Raw genomic sequence first — 26,159 nt, 5'->3', positions numbered from 1 at the left:
CACCAGAGTTTTAGAAGGGAGTGGCACAGATTTAGTTGGCCACTCTCCAAGCCAATTTTAGAATTCCTTTTTTACTTTAAATAGGAGAATTGTTCAGAAAACAAAACAACCTCAACGCAGTCAAATTCAGAGTTATTTTTTCTCTCTCCTTTTTGTTACGCATTTTCTGAATTTCCTCTCACCGAAATTCTGTGAAAACCAACATACAGAGACAGTGACATGTTTTTTTTTTGTTGTTGTTGTATGTTTTTTGTGGCATTTAAGGGTACAGAGAGTGGTTAAAAAACTGATGCAAGAAAGTGACAAATATTTAACGTTTTTCACAGAAATGTAGGAGATGCAAAATGAACATCATCATTGATGGTAAAAAGGAAAGGTGATTAAGGAATCTTCTCTCTCTAACCCACCATTTTCAGTCAAATAGAAATCTCTCTCAAACCGCTTAGGTTTAGTTCGATTCAGTTCGAATGGCTTCTCGGGTATTTTAGTTCTTTGAAGCTTTAAGCAACCTTGCAAGAACACGTTCTAAAGAAAGTAGATAATAAGAGAATTAGTGACGACCCTTCTACAAAGTGTGTAACCGCTCAAGATTACTGCTAACAGATATTGTCCACTATTAGTAAGAGATTTCTACTCTTATAAATAATGTTTCGTTCTCCTCTTCAACCGATGTGAGACCTCACAATCCACCCTTTAGGGGCCCAACGTTCTCGCTAACATACTGCCCAGTGACTAGCTGTGATACCATTTGTAACAGTCCAAGCCCTAGCTTGTTGCATATCGCCGTTAACCTCACAATTTTATAAGGAATGGTTTGTTCTCCTCTCCAACATTTCGACGTGGGATTTCACAGGTGGGTCTTGCAGCCAAGCTCGCGTTCTAGTTTTGCACTCGAGGGGTAATCTCCGCCTAGCTCGAGAAAACCTGAAAGTAGAGAAGAAAGAAAATTAGGGTGACCATAAAGGTGACGAATAGAGAGTTGAGGGATATTTAGGGCCTAGAAATGCCATGTTCTCCCACAGCTTTCATGAACTTCCAAAGGGTTTTTACTTTGCATAGAAATGATTGAGAAGATGAATGAAAAAAGAGGAAGAAAGTTCAAGAAAGCTGTGGAAAAGCATGGCTAGGACCTCTAGCTCGCTTTGAAAGAAGACATTTACAAGAATGTCTTTGTTGAGAGGAAGACGATGAAAGAATGGGTTAGAAAGGCCATAATATGGACCACTCTATACCAAATTATACAATTTTCTTCCCAACTTTATATAGACGAGGAGAGATGGTGGGATCTAACTTAACCTACGTCTTCTCTTCTCGAGCATCGTGTCTAGTACGCTCTTTGGAATTTGAATTTTTCGATGTTGTGTAGAGTAATTTGAGAGACCCATCATCGAATATAATTGATGAAAGTTTAAAGACTTACTAGCCATAAGATTGAAATCTTTTAAATTAAAAAAAAAAAACATAGAATAAGACACGATCTTGAAAGTTCGTAGATTGAACGTGTAGTTTAAGCGGGAATTGATATAAGAATCATAGAGACAAACAAAGTTCATCCTTTTGCCCACATGCTAACATGTGATCCTCAAATCTCATCTTTTATTTTAAAGTCATTTATGTGTATGCCAAATTATTCCAATTGGGTATCACAGATCCAATCCTCTTAAAAATAATTTGTAAAAGAACATCCAACCACTTCCAAAATCAATATGAAGTGTGTGTATATATATATATATATATATTGCATTTTGGACCCTTTCTTGTTGGATTTGTGTGAATTATTGTAGAGTATTGGTAAAGTTGTAAATATGCTAGGAGGCTAGCTATTATTGTAAATCTAATTTCGTAGCAACGGATCTGGGATCGAACCGAGCGAAGAATAAAAGAGAGGGCAATAGATGCCCTCTAAGCCATGACGATTAGTGTACGTTGTCACAATCGCACTTTTGTGGTAGTAGGACAGCAATTGTGCGGCACTGTTTTAACCCAGCGTACAAGTCGGCTATGAAAAATTTGGACTTTGTAGATACCGTTAGCGTATGCTCGAGCCTCGAGTCATGTTTGAGAGAAATGTTTTAGAAAACTTGAGCGAGGAAATACGTTGAAAACAATTTGAAAGAAAACAATCTTATAAGCTAAAAGAGATTAGACACTAACAACGATTTTGATAGCATATAACCCGAGTAAGAAGAAGTAACGACTAGTCATATCCTCATATAGTATATTTTGAGGCATTTTAATTATGATGGGTGTAGACATGATTTTGGTAACTGGTCATACACCTTTGTGTTGACACAACATGAAATAATAAAAGTCAATCTAAGATAAAAGCACGGAAAAGGGATTTGGAATAGGCATGCGACCATAGACAACGCGTCTTGGACAAATATGACTGAGACATCCAATATGCGGTCATAGACGACACGCTTTGAACAAACATAACCGCGACATACGTGACTTGAACATGCAATACTAAGAAGTTTTCTATAAACAATAAATAATTGTTAGTTTGAACACTTGGTTATGATAATCATTCGTCTCGAGATGTAAAGTTGAATGTAATGAAAAAGATGTCTAGTGGCTAGTAAGTTTCACCGTGTTAAACCCGATCAAAAAGTTCGAGTTTACGTTGCATATATTTAGATTTTCACTTTTTTTTTTTTTTTTTTACCGTTGACACGCTCTAACGGTGGAAATTCAAACTTTAGATCTTTAGATAAAAAATATCGTACCAATAGGTTCGAAATTTAAAAAATGGCCATAAGCAAAAGAAAACAAAATATAGTAATAATTCATATTTTCTCTCCCCAACGTTGAAGAAAAGGTGAGTGTGACCCTTTTAACCCTAAAATCAAATAAAGACAACTTTTTTTGGACTTATGTCTTGCTAAGCTTCACATATATGAAATGCATAATGTACTATATAACAATAATACGATTATTTTATCGAGCGTTTTTATTGCAACCCATATTTAGGGTGCGTTTTGTAATGAACCCAATTTATAAAAAAAAAAATTGCACGTATGATCGGATCCATTCGAATTCCAATAATGATTCTCACAAAGTTAAATGAAAATTTTTAAAGTTACGGTATTTAAATTTTGAATGTTTAAAAAATAGTAAAAATAAATAAATGAAAGGACGAGAACAGCTAGAATGAGAGAATGAGAATGATATTTTTCACTCTTCTTGAATTACAACCTACCAAAATAAAACATATTTACAATTTGTAAACGTGCCAACTCTGACTCTTCTCGTACGTTTTAAAGGATTGAGTACTAAAAATGGATTACTCAAGTGGTAGGATGCCCTCTTCGTACGTGCATTTCATCAAATTAATGCATAATTTGACGGTTTCATTGAAACCCAAAAAAAATATGACTCTTAAAAAGCGTTTAGTAAACATATTCTGATGCATAATTTATTTTTATTTAAAACTTTAATTTTTTTTTTTTTAATTCAGTGAAAGATATAATATAAAAAAAATGGAAGAAAATAAATCTAAATTTAAAAAAAAAAAAACAAAAAAAACAAAAATCGTTATATAATTCAAATTTTTAGGTTTTAAATGATATGGTGAAAATAAAAAGTATTGGAGATATTTTTATAAATATATTTTAGTGTGTGTGGATGAAATTTTCTTTAATTTTATGGGGTTTTTTATATAAAAAAAAATTAATTTTAGTAGGTAAAAATATATTAAAAAAGGAAAATAAGTGAATTATTTGAAGGCAGAAGAAGACAAAAACAGAAAGAGACAAATTTGTGTGTCACTTCTTTCATATCTCACAGTACTGGCGAAAAAATCCACGTCCATGGGCCACCTTTACAGCCCACATTGGAGGGCCCATTTCCTCAACAGTCTCATCCTCTGGCCCACATATATTTGGGCTGCTCTTTAAATGTCCACTTTTTTTGTCCTTACATGAGCCATCCTCAATTTTTTTTTAAAATATTTAATAAATACGTGTTAAATAAATTTGTAATTTAAAATAATACTAATAATATTGATGGAGGAGGGACCATGGCAAGGAGGTGTACGTAACAGCATGTGATAAAAAGTTAACAGAATAATTAAAGGTTGTTGAACCGGATCGGTTTTGCATCATTGGACCGTCACTTTCAAGCGTGGCCTGTCTCTTCTTCAGTCCCCCCCCCCCCTAATTATTAATTATTACTTATTTTTTTAAAAATTAAATTACAAATTTACGTAACGGGTGCTCGATCGAGCTGTCACTAATCAGTACCGCTCAATGGCCAACGAGTTCGTCAACTAGATCAAAATCTTATCGTTCTCGAGCTCTCGAGACTTTTTATATCGATCAAGTCAAATGATACGTTAATTTAACCTCCCCCTCTAGCTATTTTCATTATTTATTAAATATTTAAATAATAATATTAAAAAAGAAAATAAATAAATAAAGGTTTTTTCTTTGTACGGACTCCAAATTCCCAGCAAAAACAGAGAATCACAAGTGAGGCCCAAAATTCGTTGTATTTATCGGATTGGGCCTTCGGATCTGAAAATAACAAAAATACAATATTAGAAGCCCATGGGCCCAACATGATGGGCCCAACATGAATAACGTTCCTTTTGGGTTAACAACTTAAATAGCTTTTTGATTACGCGTTTTGAAAAAATTGCATATATATATATTTATTATTGAAAAAATTACCAAACGTAGTTTTCTTATTATTAAATAAAATTTATGAAAAGACTAAAATACCCATGAACGTATATTCTGGCTATTAAATTTAATTTAAAAAATTGTTGCAATTTTTACGGTTATTTATAAATTTTGGTAAAATTATTTTACATGGATCAAATTTAATACTAAGTTTTTTTTTATTTAATATTACCAAGTAGTTTATTTTTGGTGATCAAATTGAAACAAGGAATTAATAATAATTTATTTTACCGAATTATTTAATTTGGTCTAATATCGATATAATTATATTGTTAAGTAAAAGGTTCGAATCTCTACGTACCTATATGAATATTTAATATGATTTATTTACTTGGTTTTTGGGGTAGATTTGTCATTTTCTCGAATTTTTTTTATCGAGTTCATGTTATTGTCGTTGAATTAGGTATATGATTTTTTTTTTTTTTCACTTTTGACCGAAAAATGGGAGAAGAAAAGGCTTAACATTTAAGATTTCTTCAAGTTCTTCCTTCTTCGTGCAACCTAACATAACCTAGCGAAAGGTGTATCAAATTCAAAGTCTTGAATATTTATAGCTCAAACTTTCATGTCAAATAACTCTTAAAGCTCATCAGCTATGATAATAACGTTATAATGACATCTTAATGTATAAACTTCTAAGAGATAAGAACTCGATGGGTTAACGTTAATTATGTTTTATTATTCATATTATTAATATTTAATATTTATTTCATTTTTATCGAAATAACGTTTCTGGACACTAGAGGTCAACTCTTTGAGGTGAAGCCAAGAGTTTGACTATTTCGATGGAGAAGTTGGACATTCCAAAGGAAAACACAACAACAAAGACAAGATAAAGGAGGCTAATCTGTCGAGTTGACAAAGAACTGAGCCTCAAGGGCTGAGGTACAAGCATGTAGGATACGAAAATCTATTACTTAGAGATGAGACTAGCGACAAAAACAAGACAAATCCAACTTCATTGGGTTAGCCATAACCTAGAGGAACGCCCACATGAGGGTTATCGAGACCTAAGAGGTCGACCCCACATAGGGTCGGGTGTAACCCAAATGAAATAAACCACCTCGAGGGATAGTTAAGTGTTTATATGTTACTTGCTTCCAAATGGCACTCATATATTCATTTCAATTTCATATGTGCATACCATTAATTTTTAAGTTAGCCTTCCTTTTCAACGTATATATTATAAAGATAATGAAAGGACGCTTAAAATGGTTGAAATTTAAAAAAGATGAAAAATTGTATATGCGCGTCCTTCTCTATCTCCATAGTAATCTCATTCTAAGACGGTTTGAATAAGCTAATTTATTATATAATTCGATTAAAGTCATATAAGATTAAAAAAAAATTAACTCATTAGGGTTTTTTTTATTAGGAGATAATTCAATTTTTTTTACCTTTTCACCAATAACTAACCTGGCTGTTCTCCACCTTTGACCTTTTAGTCAATAATATAATGCTTTAACTATCTGCGTAATCTATCTTTGTAGAAATCTTAGGCGGTAAGGCTATTTGGGGTATATCAACGATATAGAAGTTCTTGGTTACGACCCTAAAGAGGATCTCAACCGATAACGAAGAATTCTTTCTAGAACTCTCTCTAATTGATCTCTTACAGGTTTTCTTTCAAAATTGTATATGCGCGTCCACAAGTGTTAACAATACGTTCGAGTTATAACAAGAAATATTTAAGATTCTCAGACTAGCAATCTCCATGGTTTCATGTGTTATGTTTCAGTCCAATAACTTTCAAAATTGTTACATTTTGGTCACTGAACTTTAATTAAATTACTATATTGCTCCCAAACTTTGAAAACGTTAATAAACTTCAAAAAAGAAATGAACCCTTTTATTTACGTCAAACATTGATTAATTGGTTGTGGTGTGTGGAGGAATCATTTTCATATTTAAAAGACTTTGAAGCACGATCACGCAATGACACCATTTTTTGTTTACAATTTTCAGCGACAAAATGGAGTTTTAAATAAAAAGAAACAATACCCACCACGCGGTTTGTGGGATCCAAAAAGCAGATTTGGCGTTTCAAAACCGCGTTTCTTTCAATTCCTTTCCCCCTTTTCATCGTTCTTTAAAACCCTTCTCTTCAAATCCCTCCTTCTCTGCACCTTCCTCCTCCTCCAACAATGGAATCCGTGATGAACCTTCTGTTCTTGGCGGTTTTGTTCGTTGCTGGGTTTGTCAATTTCCTCATGTATTTCCCCACCAAGAGATTCACCGCTTGGTTCCAATCTATAAAACCCTCTCCCCAATCTGTCCATTTCAAACCCACCGCCGTTCCTCCGCCGTCTCCGGCGCCGGAAAAGAAGAAATCAGAGATGAAGAAGGTGTTTGGGACATTTGACAAGAACAACGATGGGTTCATAACGAAGAAGGAGCTGATGGAATCGCTGAAGAACATGAGTATGATGATTACAGAGAGGGAAGCAGAGGAAATGGTGAAAGGGGTGGATGAAAATGGAGATGGGTTGATTGATTTTGAGGAGTTTTGTGTTTTGGGGGAGAAATTAGTGGTGGGTTTTGAAGAAAAACAGAGGAGGATCGAAGATGAAGATGAAGATGAACTGAGAGAGGCTTTTGGAGTGTTTGATAAGGACAAAGATGGAGTGATATCAGTGGAGGAATTGGGTTTGGTGCTGTCTTGTTTGGGGATGAATGAAGGGAAGAAACTTGAGAATTGTAAGGAAATGATCAAGAAAGTGGATTTGGATGGGGATGGAATGGTGAATTTTGATGAGTTTAAGAGGATGATGAGAAGTGGAACAACTCTGGTTTTCAATTGATTATGGACTTCTTACTCTATTTCTACACTAAATTTGTTCATATGCTTTGCCTTTTCATTTCAAATTCTCTTAGAACAACACATTTTCTACTGATTTCTTCTGTAAATTTGTGCCTCTCCCTCTATGATATGAAGTGTATGGTAGGATCAAGTATACATGATATTGTCGACTTTGGACATAAGTTAGTTTGTGTTCGTGTCGATGATTCCTATCAAGCCAAAGAGCTGTTTGGTGATTCCTAGGTTGCAGCACCTCTGATCGTTAGCTCTTCGTATTGTTGTATCGCTTCTAGGACCGATTGACCAACATTGGAGACATTCTTTTCATGGATTCTATCCACACAGACAAGTCGGAAGTAGGACTTTGATATCACTAGTTAGGGTTGTTAGAATTACCTACAAATTTTCCTAATCTCATGATCATATGATATAATGTTCTCTATTTTGAAGAGAAGCTTTCGTTATTTTGTTTTAAGAATCTTTCGATTTAATGAGTGATTTTTTTATTTGTGTCTTCTTTTACCAAAGATTTATGTTCGTTTTCTATAATTCTTTGTATGATATAAAAAATATTCTATAAACCTTTTTAATGGAATTTATAATTATTATTTAACTAGCAACAATTTAGTTTTAAGTTCCATTAAAAAATATTTTAACTCACTGATAAGTATATTTTTAATAATTTTTTTTAGAAAAATATGTATAATAATATAAAAAAATATTTTGGAAATGTATTATTAACAATTTGTGAATAAAAAATGAACGTAACGACAAATTGATTTTAATCGTTTTTATAACAATAGTTGATAAATAACTATAAGACTCGGTTTCTAATAATTTAACATGCTTGAAATCTTTTTTTTTATTTCGAGAGAAGACTTGGTATCGTTTGTTTAGTTCCACTAGGCACTCTAAAGTCTTGATATAAATAGTACAGAGCTCGAGATCAGATCAAAGCCATAAATCTAAAGTTAATATCAACTAATAAGTTAAAATTAATTTATTTCTAGAGGAGTTTCATAAAAAAAATTAAAAAAATATATAATTTAAGTTTTTGGAAGTGGGGACTAAATAAACTTCTTTTAATCATTAAAAGTATGGAAAATGCAATTTTAACTTATTAATTTTTGGGTGGGAATTAGATACTTCTAAAAGAATTGATTCAGAAAGTTTTTTTTTTTTTTTTTTTTTTTTGTCGAAGTTATTAGAGACATTACTCAAATCAAGCCAATTACTTTATATATATATTCACATGTCAAGTCAGGAGTTGGNAAATTTTTTTTTTTTTTTTTTTTTTTTTTCTGTCGAAGTTATTAGAGACATTACTCAAATCAAGCCAATTACTTTATATATATATTCACATGTCAAGTCAGGAGTTGGTGTACTGAACCTAAAGACAGAAAAATCCAACCTTAAATAAGTAATTAAATAGCTATATCTTTTTCTCTTTCTCTCTCTACCTCTAATGAAAAAATAATTTTATTAAGCAATTAACAGTAGCTAAAACGATAATTAACATTTGCTACCTTAGAGTTACTTTCAAACCCGAGATATAATTTTATGGTAACATTATTAATTAAGAAGATGCTAAAAACCTGTTATGAATGACTTTTCAAGTATTTAAAATACGATTTTAAAGTAATTTTAAACATGTTCTAATGCACTAACTCGTAACGGGTGAGTTACCTTACAATTTCAAACCGCTGCCCGAAATATATCTTTGCCACGTTTGTGGTGCTGTCCAGATGAGAATTTCTTTTACCAAACAGCATCATAAGGTTGCTGTATACAGTTAAAAAGGCAAAAGCCATTGATGAAGCATGGTATAAAGATCACCCTACTGCTTTATGAAAATCACGCATCAGTGGGCTATGGTTGTGTGCTCAAAAGTGAAAGGATCCTAGGCATTATAGAGCATAATTGGTAGAACAGGAATGAACTAGGTGCATTGCTGTCATGAGAAGGTGGGGAGAGCATATTTCAATCTAGAATGGGGTATCCGAAAAAGTAGATATTTAGATAAGCATATGAAAGAAAGTAGTGAAACTTTTCAATCGAAATGTTATTCTGTGTATTCCAATCAGCTTCGAACTATAATCAGGTAATGAAAACACAAAATATATATATATATATATATATATATATATATATATCTATATATATATCTATATATATCTATGAGAATCAAATTTAGTCAAATAACAGGATAGAAACAACAAAAAGAAGAAAAAAAGGAATTAATCACTGTACTGAAAGATGGAAAAGTAGATGCCTCGACTCTTTTATACCTTCTAGATAAAAAAGAGGAACCCACAAACATGCTACTGATTGAAGTTCAGGTTGATCATCTTACTATTTTGATAGAATAGAAGTCTTGTGAGAATCGAGTTTACCGCGGTTTCATTGTGGCGATGCCTGATTAGAAAACATCAGGGTGGAAACGACCTGGAATGGAGCTACTTTGTTGAGCTTGCTTGAGATGCACTGTAAGTGCATAGTTATTCACCTAGTTCATTAAAAGATGCAAGAGATATCAGACTATAAGTATGCGTGAAACCATGAAGTATTGTGTTAATGATTTTTAGTAAGGAAGGAAGCAAGATCTTAAGCATTTATGGAACCAACCTCAAGGGTTTTCAATTGTTCCTGGTATTGAGAGACTAATTCCTTAAGATGTTGCAACTCCTGGTTCCCGCCTTCATATTCTTTCTGACGTTCGTGCTGGATTGAGACAGCTCGTTTGAGAATATTGTTTTCCTGAATAAGAGCTTCCACTTGTTCCCTAAGCATCTTGTTTTCCTAAAATTAAATAAACGAGATAAAAATCACGAACATTGTAGTGGCAGATCATTGGTGCATAAACAAAGAGCAGAAATTGTAAAAGTTCCAAAACCTGATGAAAGTTATTTGCTGCCTCTGCATTTGCACGGGCACAGATGGACTTTTCAAGAACCTCAAGAACTCTTGAAGCACGGCTTCGTGCATCATCCATGTTCGAGGCACTTGTCATTTCTCTCACAAAGAGATCCACCCATTCTGCCCCATTTGTGGGAAGATTCTCAGAAGCTGTTGCATTCTCAGAAATTGCAGCTTCTCCTTGCGGTTCTGCTTCATCTTAAACGAAAAGATAAAATTCATTAGATGCACCTAACAACTGGATCTAAAGGCATCATCAGAAGAAGCTTGAAGATGAAATTGGCAAGCATCCTTCAAACTGTTTTTATTAATAATCTGTTTTAAATGCATTGGAGATTCCAATTTGAGGAGCGAATATGCAAGCGCTCATACAGAATCTTTTGAATTGTTTAGGTTTTGACATAAACTGAAGGTATCTCGTAGCCTCCATGAAATGCAGCCAAGCAAACAGTTCAAGTTAGTATGGTCGTACATTGAGAGAATAGGTCAGTGTCTCTCAAAAGAAAAATCAACTCTAAAAGGCACAAATATGACGGGGGGGGGGGAAAGGATTTCTACTCAGGTAAACAAGGAATTAAGAGATCGACAAAGGGGAATATTACAGTGTACTCTTCCCCATGGGCGTAAGCAGATAAGGAGTTGGCTTGATGTCAAATTCCGGGAGGAGGGAAGAAACATCGTGTTGAATGAAAGGATTATTACGAAAGGGAAGGAGGCGAACAAGGGGTGCACTCCATGTCAAATGGAAGTTACAGAAAAGTGCTCCAATCCACTGAACTCAGAAACAATGAAACATCATATAGAAATCAATTTGTAGAAAAGGCTAAAAAAGAAATACATTCCTAAAATTGATTGGCAGCAAACTAACTTCCACCAACAAAAATCGAAGAAGGTTTTCCATGAATAATGTTGGGAATTTCATTATTTATTCTAATTGCAAGAATCTGCCTCTGCTAAAAAGGAACATAAACGAAAACCTTCTATATAAGACAACGTCAACAGAACTGAGGAAGCTCTGCATGACTTCACCAAGGTAGATCCTAGGCACTCTCTGATGCCAATCCAAGCAGACTGAAGTAAGTAACCAGACTTCCTCACCAGTCAATGTCCTAATGCCCTAAAAACGCTTAACTGGCCCATATTTTGGTAAGAAAATAGAAGATAACTCATTTCACATGGCTATTTTTGTGAGATCCCACGTCGATCGGAGAGGGGAACAAAGCATTCTTTATAAGGGTGTGGAAATCTCTTCCTAGCAGAAGCGCTTTAAAACTTTGAGGGGAAGCCTGGAAGGGAAAGACCAAAGAGGATAATATCTACTAGAGCTTTGGCTGTTACAAATAGTATCAGAGCCAAACACCGGACGAGTGCCAATGTGGACGCTGGACCCCAAAGGGAGGTGGATTGTAAGATCCCACATCGATTGTAGAGGGGAACAAAACACTCTTTATAAGGGTGTGGAAACCTCTCCCTAACAGACGCGTTTTAAAACCTTGAGGGGAAGCCCAGAAAAGAAAGTCCAAAGAGAATAATATTGGCTAGTGGTAGGCTTAGGCTGTTACAATTCTTTACTAGTTAGTTATAAATTTTGATGGAACTACTACTCCTAACCCAGGTTAAGTTGCTTCGAGGTATAGAAATGATATCAAAAGCCAGACTGCGTGGCAAATGAGACAAACCTAGCTTCACTGAGAAATGTGAAACAAAAACAAAATGCACACTCTGAGGATTGTTTGGTTCCCAGAACTCCAAACTTAGTGGAACTTAGAATTGCAACACTTAAATTTGTATAATTTGTGTACGGTTTACGCAAATGAATTTGATATAGAAGCTTGGTTCTACGTGAACCATGTTTGGTTTGTTGGCTATGTTACTAGTAAACTCACGATCCATAGTCTGTGAAAAGCAAATCCATGTGCCAAATCTAAGTTTGACTTCTCAACTTCTGGTTAAACTAATCTAAACAGCCAACCAAACACCCTTGTTATGATTTTACACAATGAATCCCTATTATTCCTTATCCTATAAAAAAGTACTTAGTCTGTACAATAAAAAGTTTATCAAGAAAATACAACACTTCAGAGAATGTCAAGAACAAAATATTGAAATCTTCTCTCGAGAAGTCGTAAAATTGACAATATTTGCTACAGAGCATTGAGAATATAATTATTAAGTCCAAGATGCAGTTCAATAGAGATCAAATACAAACCTTGGGATTGAGGTTGAATATTTGTTTCCAAAGCTACATCGGAGGTGTTTGAAGCATTGCCCAAGTTTCTGTCATTATAACCCAAATGAAGCTGGTTCAAACTTCTAATGGCTAAATCGAGATCATCACCACATTCTTCAAGTACCCTCTCTAGAAGCTAGAATAACAATTTAAAAGCAATCAGTATGTATTCATGTATTCATTCCCTCGAATTATAAAGCAAAAAGTCTTTCATCAGAAATGTCTTCAAATAACATCAATACGTGAAGTTCGCAAAATGATCAACCATTTCGAATTTATAATTCCTCATCCTAAACAGACCTGCTTATCCATATCAGGAAAATTTTCGCAGAGATAATCGACTAAATGAGCCGATTGTGAGGAGGACGTCTGGGGGAACGGAAACACAGATTGATTGGATGACCTCGGAGGCGAAAACCGCACAGGCGAAGAAGATGAACAACGAATTCTTTTAGAGACGGGATGCGGAGGCAGGTCTTCAAATAAGGATCTCTTCCCGCACACGATGGCAGACATGTTTCAGCGCCGCTGCTCAGCTTCCTCTATTCTTCAAGTGCTCGATCCGCACCCAAACCTTCAATCCAATTCATGCAGCAAAACCACCGGATCCAAACTAAAACATCTTCAACAATATTCCAATTCAATAGAAGAAAAAAAACGCAGAGAAAACGATCGAATTAGGATAAAATCCTCAAGATCTCATCCACCAAAAACAAAATTAATTACAACAAACTCAATTCCAAGGGATTTCAGATGGAAAACGAATCAGGAAAGATAGAAATTCTTAGCATTTGAAGCTCTAAAACTTCGGCTCATCTTCGTTCATGGCTACGAAGAGTCCGATCGTCATCTGCATATTCTCACCAACGAGATTAAAAGAACAAGCAATTCAGAAACGACACGTCGTACGAAGAAAAAGAAGGCCTTTGAAAATTTCTCCAATGCATGACACGTGCTCGTTGTTTATTGGTTCATTTCACATTGTGGATGTTGCTGCTTGTATGAATCTGAACGTTCGTTCTCTACGGGACTCGAAAGAAAATGAATATAAATTATATAATTAATAAAATAAGTAAATATTATTACTTTTTTAATTGGGTCATTTTTTTTTTAATATTATTGAATTCTAAAGAAGCCTTTTCATTTGGGCCTTTTAGGAATAAGAGGAATGGGCTGGACTAGTTTAGGCCCAACCCAAGTTTGAGTTTCTCTAATATGACTATACTATTAGGTAATTCTGTAATTCTACCGATTTGAGCCCGTTAACTATGGTTGTGAGCCTCAAGATTTTAAAACGCGTATACTATAGAGAGGTTTCTATACCCTTATAAAGAATGTTTCATTCTTCTTGCCAACCAATGTGGGATCTCACAATCTGACCCTCTTAGGAGCCTAACGTCCTCGCTACCACACTGTCTGGTGTCTGGCTCTCATACCATTTATAACCGCCCAAGTCCACCCCTAATAGATATTGTCTGTTGTTTTATCCCGTTATGCTAGGGAAAGGTTTCCATGCCCTTATAAGGAATGCTTCATTTTTTTTTTCCAACTAATGTGGGATCTCACAATCCAACCCCCTTAGGAGCCGAACGTCCTCGCTAGCACACCGTCTGGTGTCTGGCTCTCATATCATTTAAAATAACCCAAGCCCATTTCTAACAAATATTATATGCTTTATCCCGTTATCTATCGTCATCAGCCTCATAGCTTTAAGTTAGGGAGAGATTTTTACACTTTTATAATGAATGTTTCGTTTCTCTCTCCAACCAATATGGATCTCACTTACATGTAATCACAGCTTATTCATAACGTAAATGATACAATTATCATAGCAATTTAATGATACATGAATAAATTTTTCAGCTGACAAGCAAGCAGAAGTGAGCACAATCTTGTTCTTATTTCCCATTGAGCTTGCAATACGCATATACGCAAGATCCCAGGAACCCAAGTGACTGCCCAACAACATTAAGCTAAGAAAAAACAACCAAAAGAAAGCTTGTCAAGTTAAAAAGGAACCAAAAAATGCATAACAAAGACTTCTAGGTAAAGAGATTGGCTTACGAAATCGTAGGGAAGACCTCCGAACAAAAACCAACCGATCCCAACTGTGAAAACGTCCTATTATTGAACGAGTACAAAAATTAAGAATCTCGAGTTCTTAGTACTAGTTTGGAATAACTTTTCAAAAAAGTCATTTCAAACCGGCCCAATACACGCGTAAAGAAAAAAACGAATAAACCGTTCATAAACTAAACAAATTTAACTTTTTTACTCTGGAACCGGAACAAAGTATTTTGTGTGAAAATTCTCTTATCATTAGTATAGAGAAGGAATTTGGGAGTATCTAATTTCAAAAATATTCTAACCGTTAGCTTAAGAACACGTATAAATTAAGCACGACTCACCTTCAAATTACCGCATACAGTTTGTGTGAGTGCTGAATTGAGAGTTGTATTTAGAAATACATAGTAGTTGATGGAGAAAGCCATTATACAGGAGAGAAGCATCACAAACTGCAAGCATTTAATGGAGTTAAAGAAATTAAGAACTAATGGTAACAGAAATGAGGAGATTTGAATGTATGACCTTAAAACAAGCCTCCCATGTTAATTATAGCTGAATTATACATAAACTATTCGAAGTGATCTCGAAATTTATGAAGAGAGGAAAGAGATGATTAACCTTCTTGTGGTTTTTTTATGGGTTGCTATCTCGAGTAACCTTCAAGTAACCTTCATTACCAACCGGGTTAGACTAACCTAACACTAAAAAAGTATAGGCTCAAAACTTGATTTTGGCCCAAATCCAAAAGACACTGTTTGAGTATTGGTCAGATCGGTCCAATATTCAATAACTTAACTCTTGGTTTAGCTCATTATCAAAGTTTGGATCGATTAAACTTTTGACTTTGAGTCAAGGTTGGATATTTGCATGTCTGGACATAAAAGAAGTTGTACATGTCATTTATGTCGTTTACTACTATTTTATATTGGGTTGTTACCTTGGGATGACCTTCATTACTGATCGGGTTAGATTGACTCAACACTAAAAAATGCAGGCTCAAAACTCAATTTTGGCCCAAATCCAGTGCACTTAAAGACACTGTTTAGGTCTTGGTCAGGTCGGTCCAATCTTCAACAACCGAACTCATGACCTAACTCTTGGCTTAGCTTATTATCAAAATTTGAATCCATCAAACGTTTAACGCTGAGTCAATATTAGATCGAGTTGAGCAAGACAATATAAACACATACCAGGAAGCCAAAGGAAAATATGTAAGAAAAATTTAATGTCGTTTCGATGTCTCCCTTGATCGTAATCCATAATAGCAAAAAGGGCCCACATATTACCCCTACAAATATAAGGAAAACATTTTCATAGCGAATTCAGACAAGATAGAAAATCAAAAAGCTTCCTCTTACCATTGCACCACATGAGACCAAAGATATTCAGACCACTCGATTTCCCTGTAAATTATCGATCATAAGTCAAATTAAATATAGCTCAGCTGGTCGTTAATATATTTATGGGTGCGTTAGAAACGACTTCTAAATACAAATAAAATAATAAAAAGTCATTCCGAATAAACCCTATATCTTTAACTAAAAGATTAGAGGTTCAAATCCCGACACTCACAAAAAAAAGAAAAGTCATTATTACCAATACGAGCAATAGAAGCAAGATATACAGCAGTAGATATATTTGCCAAAAAGACCACACCATAGGCGTAGATGTCAAATGACAAATCTCCAGCTCCAGCTACAATTGCACCGAGTATAATCATCCCCACACTGATCAATTTCCGATTTATCAGATAGGAAATGAATTAGCATCGCATATAAAAGAAAATAAGAAATATCTAATAGATTCATGAACATTTTAAATTTAGTGTCGCGTAACCTTATGAATTTAAAAAATAATTTTTTATTATTATTTACATTAGCATTTATTCTATAAAATTTAAAAATAATTATATGAAAATTATCATTTATTATTTAATAAATGTTAAACTAAAATGGTATAAAATCCAAAATAAAAAATATATCCACCAAACATGCTTACCTGGCAACGATAAACGATGAATGGGTCTGACCTGTCAACACGTACTCAGCAATCATTGTAAATACCACGGTAGTTCTCCTCAACGTTGTATACATGGGAACGTTGATCCCACGAACGGATTCCATAGTCACAAGCTTTTATCAAGGAAAACGGCGTTATTAGATTTTGGAAAGGTTATAATTTTGGTAATATTCTTATACCATGTGATACAATACCATGTAAAGCAAATATGATATGGCTAGAGGAAGTGTTTGAACCAATGTCTTATATGGTACCAAGATTGTTGACCTTCCAAAACCGACGCCTTCAGCATCGTTTACCGTGAAAGAGATGATCTTCCAATGGCGTAATGCGTATAGAAGTGTGCACGAACATATAATCTGGAGAAAATCGATCCGGGTAAGTAGCTAAATGAATGAAAATAAATGATGAAAGCTTTCTGTGAATTGGAATTAGGACCCGAATTTTTTGGGTACGTGAACTCCTTATTCACTCGACACGAAAACTCTCTTACCTGAAAAAGAGTGATGACATTGACACAGGGAAATTTGTACGAAGAAAGAGCTGCTTTGTTGAACATGAGCAACAGAACTGCACGACGGGTAGCAACACAATATCATAGTAGGTATTAGTTCATGCAAGGAAGACATACAATCATTATCTTATATATACTCGGTCATAGGTATCATTATCTAATCTATCAACTTAAGCTCCGTTCGATAATCATTTAAGTTTTCATTCTTGGAAACGAATAGTAGACCATGTCGAATAAAACATACTGGAATGACTCGTATTGGTTTGTGAATATAGTTTTCATTCTTAGAAACAAGGTGGAAGTAACCAGATCATGTCGTAGAGGATGCAAAGGAATGTCAGTGTATAGATATTGAATCCAGATTCTGAATCGTAGGCATGAGGCGTTACATTTATAGTAAACTTTTCAACTTTTTTCTCGACACTGACACGAGAATTTTTATCACAATGGTATTCCACTAAAAATGACTTTCATCTTCCAAGACCCACGACTTTCTTGCTCTCTCTATCGTGTCATCGTCCCCTATCACATTATGATACTATAGGGTTTAAATATAAAATTTTCTACTTTTGATAGCATGTTAAATCACCAATGAATTCAAACGTTTAAGTGGATCGTTTATGAAATGTCGTTTATGTGGATGGTTTACGGTATGGGAATCCTATTCATGAGATAAATATTAAGTGGGACAGGAAAGACGAACCAGCGGAAGCCATATAAGAAACGGCAGCGTAAGCTCCTCTCTTAGTCATGGCGGAGGTAGCTTTCCGGTCATCATCTTCTCCATCCTTCTGCACCACTGGCAGCAGCGCCGTCTCAGCTCTCTCGGACGCCATGGCTTCTTAACTTCTTTTCTTGCTCCTCTGAAATGGCGTCTTTAAAGCGTTCAACACATGGGCTGTGGAATCCATGAATGCATGCATTTTATTTATCTTCCTTCCAATTTTGGGATATCTTTGTTCTTTGGTTAAATAAAAAAAATGGTATTTCCATATTTGCCCCTTTCAAAATTAAATTTAAATCATTTATCTATTTTGGAATTTCCATATTTTCCTTCGGAATATCTATTATTTATAATCAATAAATACTCTCTATAAAGTACTTTGTTCGAGGGGAGATGTTGGATGGAATCATTCCAACATATTTTGTCCTCACTCACTATTGTTGATATGAGTAGTGACTTTCAATTCTTTTGAATATTTCTTAATCATACTTGTTGGATGATGAAAGTCCCACATCGGCTAATTTAGAGAATGATCATGGGTTTATAAGTGAGAAATACTAACTTCATTGTATGAGGCCTTTTGGGAAGCCCAAAGTAAAGCCATGAGAGCTTATGCTCAAAGTGGATAATATCATACCATTGTGGAGAGTCGTGTTCGTCTAACAATACTATTCTCAAGAATGCTTTTATTCAAAATCGTATTAGTTCATCCATGTTTCTTTATTTACTCGAGTGTCACATTTTGTATATGTCAGATACCTACCTATTAGATAAGAAATGAAATATTATGGGATGTAGTTTTAGAAGATTTATGGGATGTAGTTTTAGAAGATTTATTTGTAAAGTATTGTGTTTAAAACTTATATGCTAAAGTCATTAAGGTAGTATTGATTAAACTCTTGTGGATTGATTCGAATCACGAGTTTTATTTACTTTTGGTCTTGATCATTAATGTAATCCGTTCCATACTTTTCCTTTAGTTGATTCCATATTACAATGTGCCAGTGAGGAGATTGAGCTTGAAGTTTGTAGAAATGATCAAGTAGAACTTTCCACGATTCCGATCCAGAGTATGTGCTTATCCACCCTTGAAAGGGTGGACATGAGGTAGTGTGCCAGCAAAAACGCTCGTGAGATCCCATATTGGATGAGAAGAAGAACGAAACATTATTTACAAGGGTGTTGAACCTCTCTCTAGAATACACATTTTAAAGAAAGTTTGAAAGAGAGAGCAGAAAGACGACAATATCTATTAATAATAGGTTTGAGAGATTATAAATTTAGTCTCTAAACTTTACCACCTAAAAATATGATTTATTTTTAAAAAAAAGCATATGATTGTTTTCTACAAATATTAAATTGCTATAGATTTTAAAATAAAATTAACAAATTGTTACCTGTCTAAATTAATAAAAAAAAATTATAAATACGGAGACTAAATTAGTAAATTACGTAAATTTATTAACTAAAGTTATTTTAGAGGTAAAAAGAAATCGTAGAGGACACGTGGCAAATAGGCAAGTCGTCAAAGAAAAAAAAATCGAAAATAATAAACGAAGATAAACTCGTTTAAGTGGGTCCCATCGAAACTGCTCCTCTCTCAGATTGCATACCGGGTACCGACGACGCCTTAGCCTCTAAGGAAGCGAGAGAAATAAACAGAAAAAAAATAATAATAATAAATAAGAAAACAAACCAGAAGCAAAGCAAAACGAAGAAAAGCAGAGAATAGCGAGAGCCATAGGCAGCCGCTATCTGAAAGTCGATGCAATAGCAACTGCTTCCCTGACGACGATGATAGAAACCGACCTTCACGATTTGTCCGACGATGCAGATTACGCAGCCTCACAGCAGCAAGTATGTCAGAATTGATTGTTTTTGATCATTTCGCGGTTCAATTTCTTCTGCTACACTCTGTTAATTATCTTGCATCGATGGATTAAATTCATCAGATCGTGTCATTTCTCCGTTTGATTTTGTTTTTCTGAATTTTAGGGTTCCGTAAGCATGATGCGGACCGATAGCGGTCGAGGAAGCTCATCGAGCGAACCTGAAGAAACGGAAGTTGTTTATTCTAAAGAAAATGTGACAATTCATCCTACGCAGTTTGCATCTGAAAGGATTAGTGGAAGATTGAGGTTGATCAAGCAAGGATCGTGTCTGTTCATTGTAAGCATGTCTGATCGGTACTTCTTGCTTTGGATAGAGAAATCTGTATTTTGATTTTCGTTCATTACTGGATATGCACCTTGTGTTGACTTGGAATCTGTGTTGTTGTATTTAATCGCAGACATGGATTCCTTACAAAGGACAAAACTCAAATGCGAAATTGTCGGAGAGAGGTAGTTGGCTTTGGAATTGTAATCGAAATCGAAATTTTGCATTCTCTTCTTGCTATGAATTTACTGATTGTGTGCTTCTTAAATGTAGATAAGAATCTTTACACCATCAGAGCAGTGCCGTTCACTGAAGTCAGGTCTATCCGTCGCCATACTCCAGCATTTGGCTGGCAGTACGTTATTGTTGTATTGTCGTCAGGTAACCATATTTGTGCTCTCCTTCCTTTTTCCAAGTGCGCTGTCCATTCATATATTATTGTCGAATTACCAGTTTCTCTGGGATGTAAATTTAAAGTGTTCCTGAACTAACATTTTCAATTGATGCGGTAAACTCAGATGCCTTTTAAAGTAATATTTGTTCTAGTTTCAACGTTTATCTATCTATGCTAAAACAGCTGTATCTACTTCGGCGAATCTATATTTTCCTAAATATTAGTATCCAGTGTTTTTGACACGAAATACTAGATTAGCAGCTCTAGCATGGATTCTCAACTTATAAAGAGAAAGAACTAAAGAAAAAAAACTAGAAGACTCCATAGGAGTCTACAATTAGTTCCATTTCTTCATTTACCGTCAGGTCTTTCTTCTAGTGTCTTAAAAGGAAGAAAAAGGAAGAAAATAAAGTCTAGAAACCCCAATCATTTATTGCAGAGGAGAAGCAAAAAATATGTAACAGAAAATATCTTTGAAGCTTTACTTCAGAAAAAATGAATAAATTAAGAATGGAAGACACATTGTTTTGCAAGTCTGAGAACAATTTTATTATTGCAACTGAATCTGTTTGGAGGAGTAAAAGGTTTTCACAAACTAATTTTTCTTGTCTTTTCAAAATGTCTAGCTTTCAGAACATGAAAATTTTACAATTTTAAGAGTTCTCAAAATGTTTAGGTCAATAATGGTTTAAAATTCTCAAATTTTTACATTTAAAAATTTTATAAAAGGTTTGTTAATTTTTTTTTTACACAAAACTGATGCGTCTAAAAAACGTTAAAATATATTTAGTAGGCGGTTATGCCACATGGATATGTGACTTGAAATAAATGAATTTTGTCAATCATTGGGTTGGTTTTTGCTGAGGGGCAGGTTGAATTTTATGTGTCAAATAGTATCCGAGTGACATCTTCACATGCCTAAATATGTCGATAAAGCAAGAATTTAATGATTTTTCAACCATATGTTAACAAATTTTAACTTCTTTGTGGAAAGACCTAATTGAGAAATTTTAGTATACTAACAGTAAAAATGAAATTTGCCTGTAAGAGTACGGACTATGGAAAGAGGGGAACAAGATGTGATTCGGTTTTCTTTAATTCTTTTAGTTGGAGCAAATTTGCAAAATCCTTCAAGGACTAAAGTCTCACTAACCCCTTTTTAATATGAAACGAAATCATTTTATTGATTGGATGAACATACAAAAAGAAAAAGCTATCCCATTAGGATATAAGAGAAGAAGATAAACTATAGTTACTAAAGGGTGAACAATTTTTACACCAAAAAAGATACACAAAAATATGATAGAGGGGAGAAGGGCTTGGAAGTTTTGTTCCTTGTCATTTAAGTTAAGTCAAAGGATCTTCTCTTTCTTGAAAGGATGCCAGTTAGATTGAAAGATAGAAAATCTCTCACGCTATTTTGGAAAACAGAACCCCAACCAAAAGTCCTTTCAAAAGAAAATCCAGAAGGCTCTTGCCATAGGACACATGTAAAAACGTTGTCTGTTGGTCTCTTCATCCAATTTGCTAAGGATACAACAGCTGGGGGATAAATGAATCTAGAGGAACCTTCTCTGCAACTTGTCAAAAGTGTTTACAAGAATTTTTTTTACTTTATTTGGTTAACCTTATAGCTATTTAACATAATTCTTTTGTAATTCACTGTGGATTTTTGGAAGTACTTTCTTCCTTTTTGTAAATTTCATTCATTGGAGAAATTCTTACTTGTTTTCCACAAAACCAAAAGAATAGGGACCATTCTATGTATTTAGCATTTTTTTTCCCCAATCTAGAATAGTTCTAGAAAAAGGTACTAGAGTTTGGTGGATCGAACAAATTATCAGATAGATTCATATTACCATTTCTTTAATGATAATTTATTTCAAAATATGTAACCATGACAATTCTTATTTCTTCTCCAAAAAACTAAAAGAATAGGGATCATCTTGTAGATTTAGCATTTTTTTTTCCAACTAAAAGAATGGTTCTAGAGAAAGGTATTGATGGATCTACTCAACAAAATGTCAGATAGATTCATATAACCATTTCTTTAATGATATTCCATTGCATATAACAATGTTTTTTTGTGGACAAACGAAAAAGTATATTATTCGGTTTATTTCAAAATAGAATTGTACTGTCAATGGAGTTCTTTATGTTTCTTAAATTGGCTTAGTTAGAATTTTCCATAAAGTTTTCTTATGCTGCAGTCTTGAATGTTCTTTCAGTAAATGAATCATGCTGCTACTATTACATGTTATACCTAATTGTTAATCACATCTCATCTTTTGTGTCCCAAATCTCTCATCATGGTATAATTCTATCTGCTCATGGTTGGAATGATTTGCAGGACTTGCGTTTCCACCTCTTTATTTTTACAATGGAGGAGTTCGGGAGTTTCTTGCTACTATAAAGCAACATGTTTTTCTTGTGAGGTTTGTTCTTGTAATTTGTACCATTAATTTCTTTCTTTCATTTTATCCTCTTAGAAAAAGGGGAAAAAAACGCAGAAGTAATATGGCACTTATGAAGCTATAAAACTAAGAGTTCAGACAAATATAACATTTGCATGTATGCATAATGGTGCTTGTTTTTAGATATTTAGCATTGGATTAACACTGAAAAAGTTGCGAGAAGGTTAAAGAAGAACTAGGCATCCAAGATTTCATACAGCAGATAACCTATGCATGGATGCCAATTGGTGTGTGTTTTTGGTTGATTGGCATTTGATTAACTGGGAAAAATTCACGGGAGGGTTAAAGGAGAGTTATTCATTTTTCTTACACCTAACCCTTGGACGATTAGAAAAACTATCCCATTGATTAAAAAAAAGCTCCTTCGCAGCTCTTTGGATAATCAAAGGCTGGTTGAAACTATGTAATACTAGTCTCCAACTCTTGCTGTTGTGATAACAATTATGAATTGGTGGTCTTGTTTTTCATGTCTTCCTACAAAGCTCACATCATGAAGGTCTAAGGAAAAGTGTTTTCGACAAAATGGAAGAGAATTTTAGGGGAGAGTAGATAGAGGAGATGGGCAGAAGGAGGCCACCATCAGAAACTTTTCCAGTGAAAGCTTTATTTATGTAAAAGTATCTTGCATGCTATTTTCTATACGCTCCTTGGGTTTTTTTCCTTTTCGCTGGTTGGAGTGCAAATGTTTTTTTTAAAATATGTAGTTTAGTTTTAATCTCCTCTACTTCTTGGTTTCACTTTGAGATTCTTTATGATTAAATTAACTTTGTACTCTTAGTCGGATCCTATTTTGCAAGTTTTCTAATTTTCAGCACATATGCAGGTCTGAAGAAGATTCAAATACGTTCCTTGTGAATGATTTTCAGAATCCTCTTCAGGTACCCGTATCTTTCTCATCTATTGACAATTTCCATGGTTGTTTGCCGTTTATTCGTATCCTTTTCATTTCTAAGTATATATGGGTCCTATCTTTTTGTTCTCTTCAAGTTTTCAAATTTAGTGGCATTTTCTTCTTTATATTAGTTCTTTACGGTCTAATCATCCAAGTATACTGATCCAATTTGCTTTCATCTGTAGAGAACTTTGTCTTCTTTGGAGCTGCCAAGGACTGGTCCGATAGCCAGTGGACCAGTTTCATCCATTTCACTTGAGGAGTCTCCATCAAGTGCAGACAAGAGGGCTGGTGAAGATTTTTATGATGAAGGATCCCGAATTTCACGGTACAGTGGTAAGCAAAGACCAAAGTTTCATGATCCAGCACGTGACCTCCCAATACAAATTCTGGAAAAATTTTCTCTTGTCACCAAATTTGCACGAGAAACAACTTCACAACTATTTCGTGAAAATCATAACAATGGATTTAGTGCTCCAGAGATGAGAATCCAAGATCAATCTTCTGTTGATTCCCCTCAGAGACCATCCAATGGTTTAGAAAAAGTTCCTAATGTCAGTCCTGTTGTCGAAGATCCTATTCAGGTGAGGAGATTTTGTTTCAACTGTAATTCATTTGAACTTTTCTCTTTTTTCTTGTGTGTGGTAGAATGTAAAGGATCAGGTTCCTTTTATCAGAATGTAGCTTATCTAGTTGCTTTCCAAGGTGGGCGGGTATAGGCTTGTGGAAATTCTTTTAGGTACGAGGTTCAAAGGAAAAGCTAACATCCTTAGAACCACTAGGTTTGAGCTCTTCTTTGGAAAACCTGGAAATATAGAAATCAGAAGATTTTTTATAAGATGCTTTAGAATCAAATATTGATTCGATTTTTGTTTGTAGCGTATGATGCATGGTGGTGTTCAAACCACAAGGACAACTATTTTGTGAATACTACCTTTGCATGTTATTAGCAATTTGGTGGCCTTCCCTTTATAATTGTTGGCAGGCTAGAAAACAAGTTGTATTGCACTAGTTCTTTGTTGCATAGGTAGTACCAATCTAGAGATAAAGCGAGGTGGGGAACTCTCTTCTAAATTATATTATTTGTGTAAAGTCCTCCATGTGAGATTTCTCAAAGAAATTAATTAACTACTTTTTGGGTGCTATTGCAATTAGATTTATCCAAGTAAATGACATTGGAACTCATGCTAGTCGTGGGAGGGATATAACAAACGGTGCATGTCACAAGGGCGTTTTGCGAAATGCGAAACATGGCGAGGTTTGGATCAAGCCGAGGTGAGCATACAAAGTGGGAACTAAGGTGTGTGCGAGCATACCTTTGGGAAATGCTGGAAGGTGGTCAGCACGTAGTGTCATGGGCAAAAACTCACCACTAAATTTTTGTCCTCTGTATGACCTTAGAGGCTTACCCTTAGTCAGCCTACTACTTGGCTAGGACTCTCAAGACAAACTTAAAAAAAACGACGTAACCCCCTTGCACAATAACACCACACAATGGCGAATGGAGAATTTCCCAATTTTTCTTCTCCCAAAGCTTACAAACAAGAGAAGCATTGTGTGTGAGTAGGATGCTTCCATAAGTTGGAGCTATCCCCTCTTATACTACATTCCTTCAACCAATTCCCCAAGCTCTTAGGGTGGTTGGAGACTAAGCACATACATGGACATGACGACATGTAGGGGACACATTATTTTAAAAATTCGCATGTGATGAAGAATAATCGGGAGGAGGCTTACAATCTATGTGCGAACTGTTGAGCTAATCAATTCTGAGCAGATAAGCTTCCCAACATGTTGCAACCGAGCAACTATCTGCTTTCAAACAAACTAAGCTCGAATTTCTAGGCAATTTGACGTTAAAAAGATGGAAGGGACAACAAAATATAAAATGATGCACAAAACCTCTTTTAATACCTCCTGACGTAATTGTTAAAAAAACTATATCATTACGGAGCAGGGTTTATCAATTCCAATTTAATGCCTCAAAACACAAAAGGTCATTACGAGGGATTCTCACATAATGCCAGGATGCAGGTTTTCTAACCATTTGAGAAGTGTATAAAATCATAGTCTTTTACCGATGTGTTTTTTTTTTTTTCTCTTTTCTGGATAGGATATAAGGAATTATGATTAACAGTAAGAAAATCTATACTTTATGAGTTTTATTGCTGGTCACCTTGTCAAGTTTCCTTCATAGAGTCACGATATTTTATAAGGTTTTTGATCTCAGCTATTTTATTTCATTCATTTTCTTTTTTTTTTTTTTTTTTTTTTTTTTTTTTTTTTT

General features: G+C 34.6%; 4 protein-coding genes and 1 long non-coding RNA gene across 7 annotated transcripts in view; 2 read left to right on the top strand and 3 right to left on the bottom strand.

Annotated features, from left to right (window-relative positions):
- Positions 1-290: 290 nt before the first annotated feature.
- On the bottom strand, positions 291-1,227 carry LOC111493738. Its single transcript, XR_002720055.1, has 2 exons — positions 1,161-1,227; positions 291-924 (listed from the first exon to the last, which is right to left on the bottom strand). It is a non-coding gene; the product is annotated as an uncharacterized LOC111493738 (long non-coding RNA).
- Positions 1,228-6,685: 5,458 nt separating this feature from the next.
- LOC111493780 (calmodulin-like protein 7) lies at positions 6,686-7,667 on the top strand. Its single transcript, XM_023143630.1, has one exon. The coding sequence runs from the start codon at positions 6,830-6,832 to the stop codon at positions 7,484-7,486; it is 657 nt and encodes a 218-aa protein (XP_022999398.1). The 5' UTR covers positions 6,686-6,829; the 3' UTR covers positions 7,487-7,667.
- Positions 7,668-9,658: 1,991 nt separating this feature from the next.
- On the bottom strand, positions 9,659-13,525 carry LOC111493774. 3 transcript variants are annotated; one of them, XM_023143617.1, is made up of 5 exons: positions 12,932-13,521; positions 12,611-12,767; positions 10,379-10,599; positions 10,111-10,284; positions 9,659-9,991 (listed from the first exon to the last, which is right to left on the bottom strand). In XM_023143617.1, the coding sequence occupies exons 1-5, from the start codon at positions 13,145-13,147 to the stop codon at positions 9,905-9,907; spliced, it is 855 nt and encodes a 284-aa protein (XP_022999385.1). In that variant the 5' UTR covers positions 13,148-13,521; the 3' UTR covers positions 9,659-9,904. The 3 variants fall into 3 exon arrangements, with proteins under 3 accessions (XP_022999385.1, XP_022999386.1, XP_022999387.1); XM_023143618.1 differs by having other exon boundaries at positions 9,905-9,991; positions 10,379-10,596; positions 12,932-13,525; XM_023143619.1 differs by having other exon boundaries at positions 9,905-9,991; positions 10,379-10,590; positions 12,932-13,523.
- A 975-nt stretch (positions 13,526-14,500) lies between these two features.
- LOC111493701 (nucleotide-sugar uncharacterized transporter 3-like) lies at positions 14,501-18,067 on the bottom strand. The gene is made up of 10 exons (XM_023143512.1): positions 17,935-18,067; positions 17,211-17,287; positions 16,912-17,076; positions 16,697-16,830; positions 16,295-16,425; positions 16,057-16,101; positions 15,889-15,986; positions 15,040-15,147; positions 14,696-14,752; positions 14,501-14,604 (listed from the first exon to the last, which is right to left on the bottom strand). Exons 1-10 carry the CDS (start codon positions 18,065-18,067, stop codon positions 14,530-14,532), a joined length of 1,023 nt encoding a protein of 340 aa, XP_022999280.1. The 3' UTR covers positions 14,501-14,529.
- Positions 18,068-19,627: 1,560 nt separating this feature from the next.
- The window catches only part of LOC111493698 (TBC1 domain family member 15), a 14,625-nt gene continuing 8,093 nt past the window's right edge, over positions 19,628-26,159 (top strand). The window contains exons 1-7 of the mRNA XM_023143510.1: positions 19,628-19,812; positions 19,951-20,124; positions 20,246-20,297; positions 20,386-20,493; positions 22,857-22,941; positions 23,804-23,858; positions 24,058-24,456. Coding sequence (XP_022999278.1) covers positions 19,750-19,812; positions 19,951-20,124; positions 20,246-20,297; positions 20,386-20,493; positions 22,857-22,941; positions 23,804-23,858; positions 24,058-24,456 — 936 coding nt within the window. The 5' untranslated portion in view covers positions 19,628-19,749. The remainder of the gene's footprint in view (positions 19,813-19,950; positions 20,125-20,245; positions 20,298-20,385; positions 20,494-22,856; positions 22,942-23,803; positions 23,859-24,057; positions 24,457-26,159) is intronic.

The sequence above is a fragment of the Cucurbita maxima genome, unplaced genomic scaffold (assembly GCF_002738345.1).
Source record: "Cucurbita maxima cultivar Rimu unplaced genomic scaffold, Cmax_1.0 Cma_Scf00019, whole genome shotgun sequence".
Taxonomy (NCBI): domain Eukaryota; kingdom Viridiplantae; phylum Streptophyta; class Magnoliopsida; order Cucurbitales; family Cucurbitaceae; genus Cucurbita; species Cucurbita maxima.
Note: the sequence above shows the minus strand (reverse complement) of the source record. Positions and strands in the feature narration are given on the sequence as shown.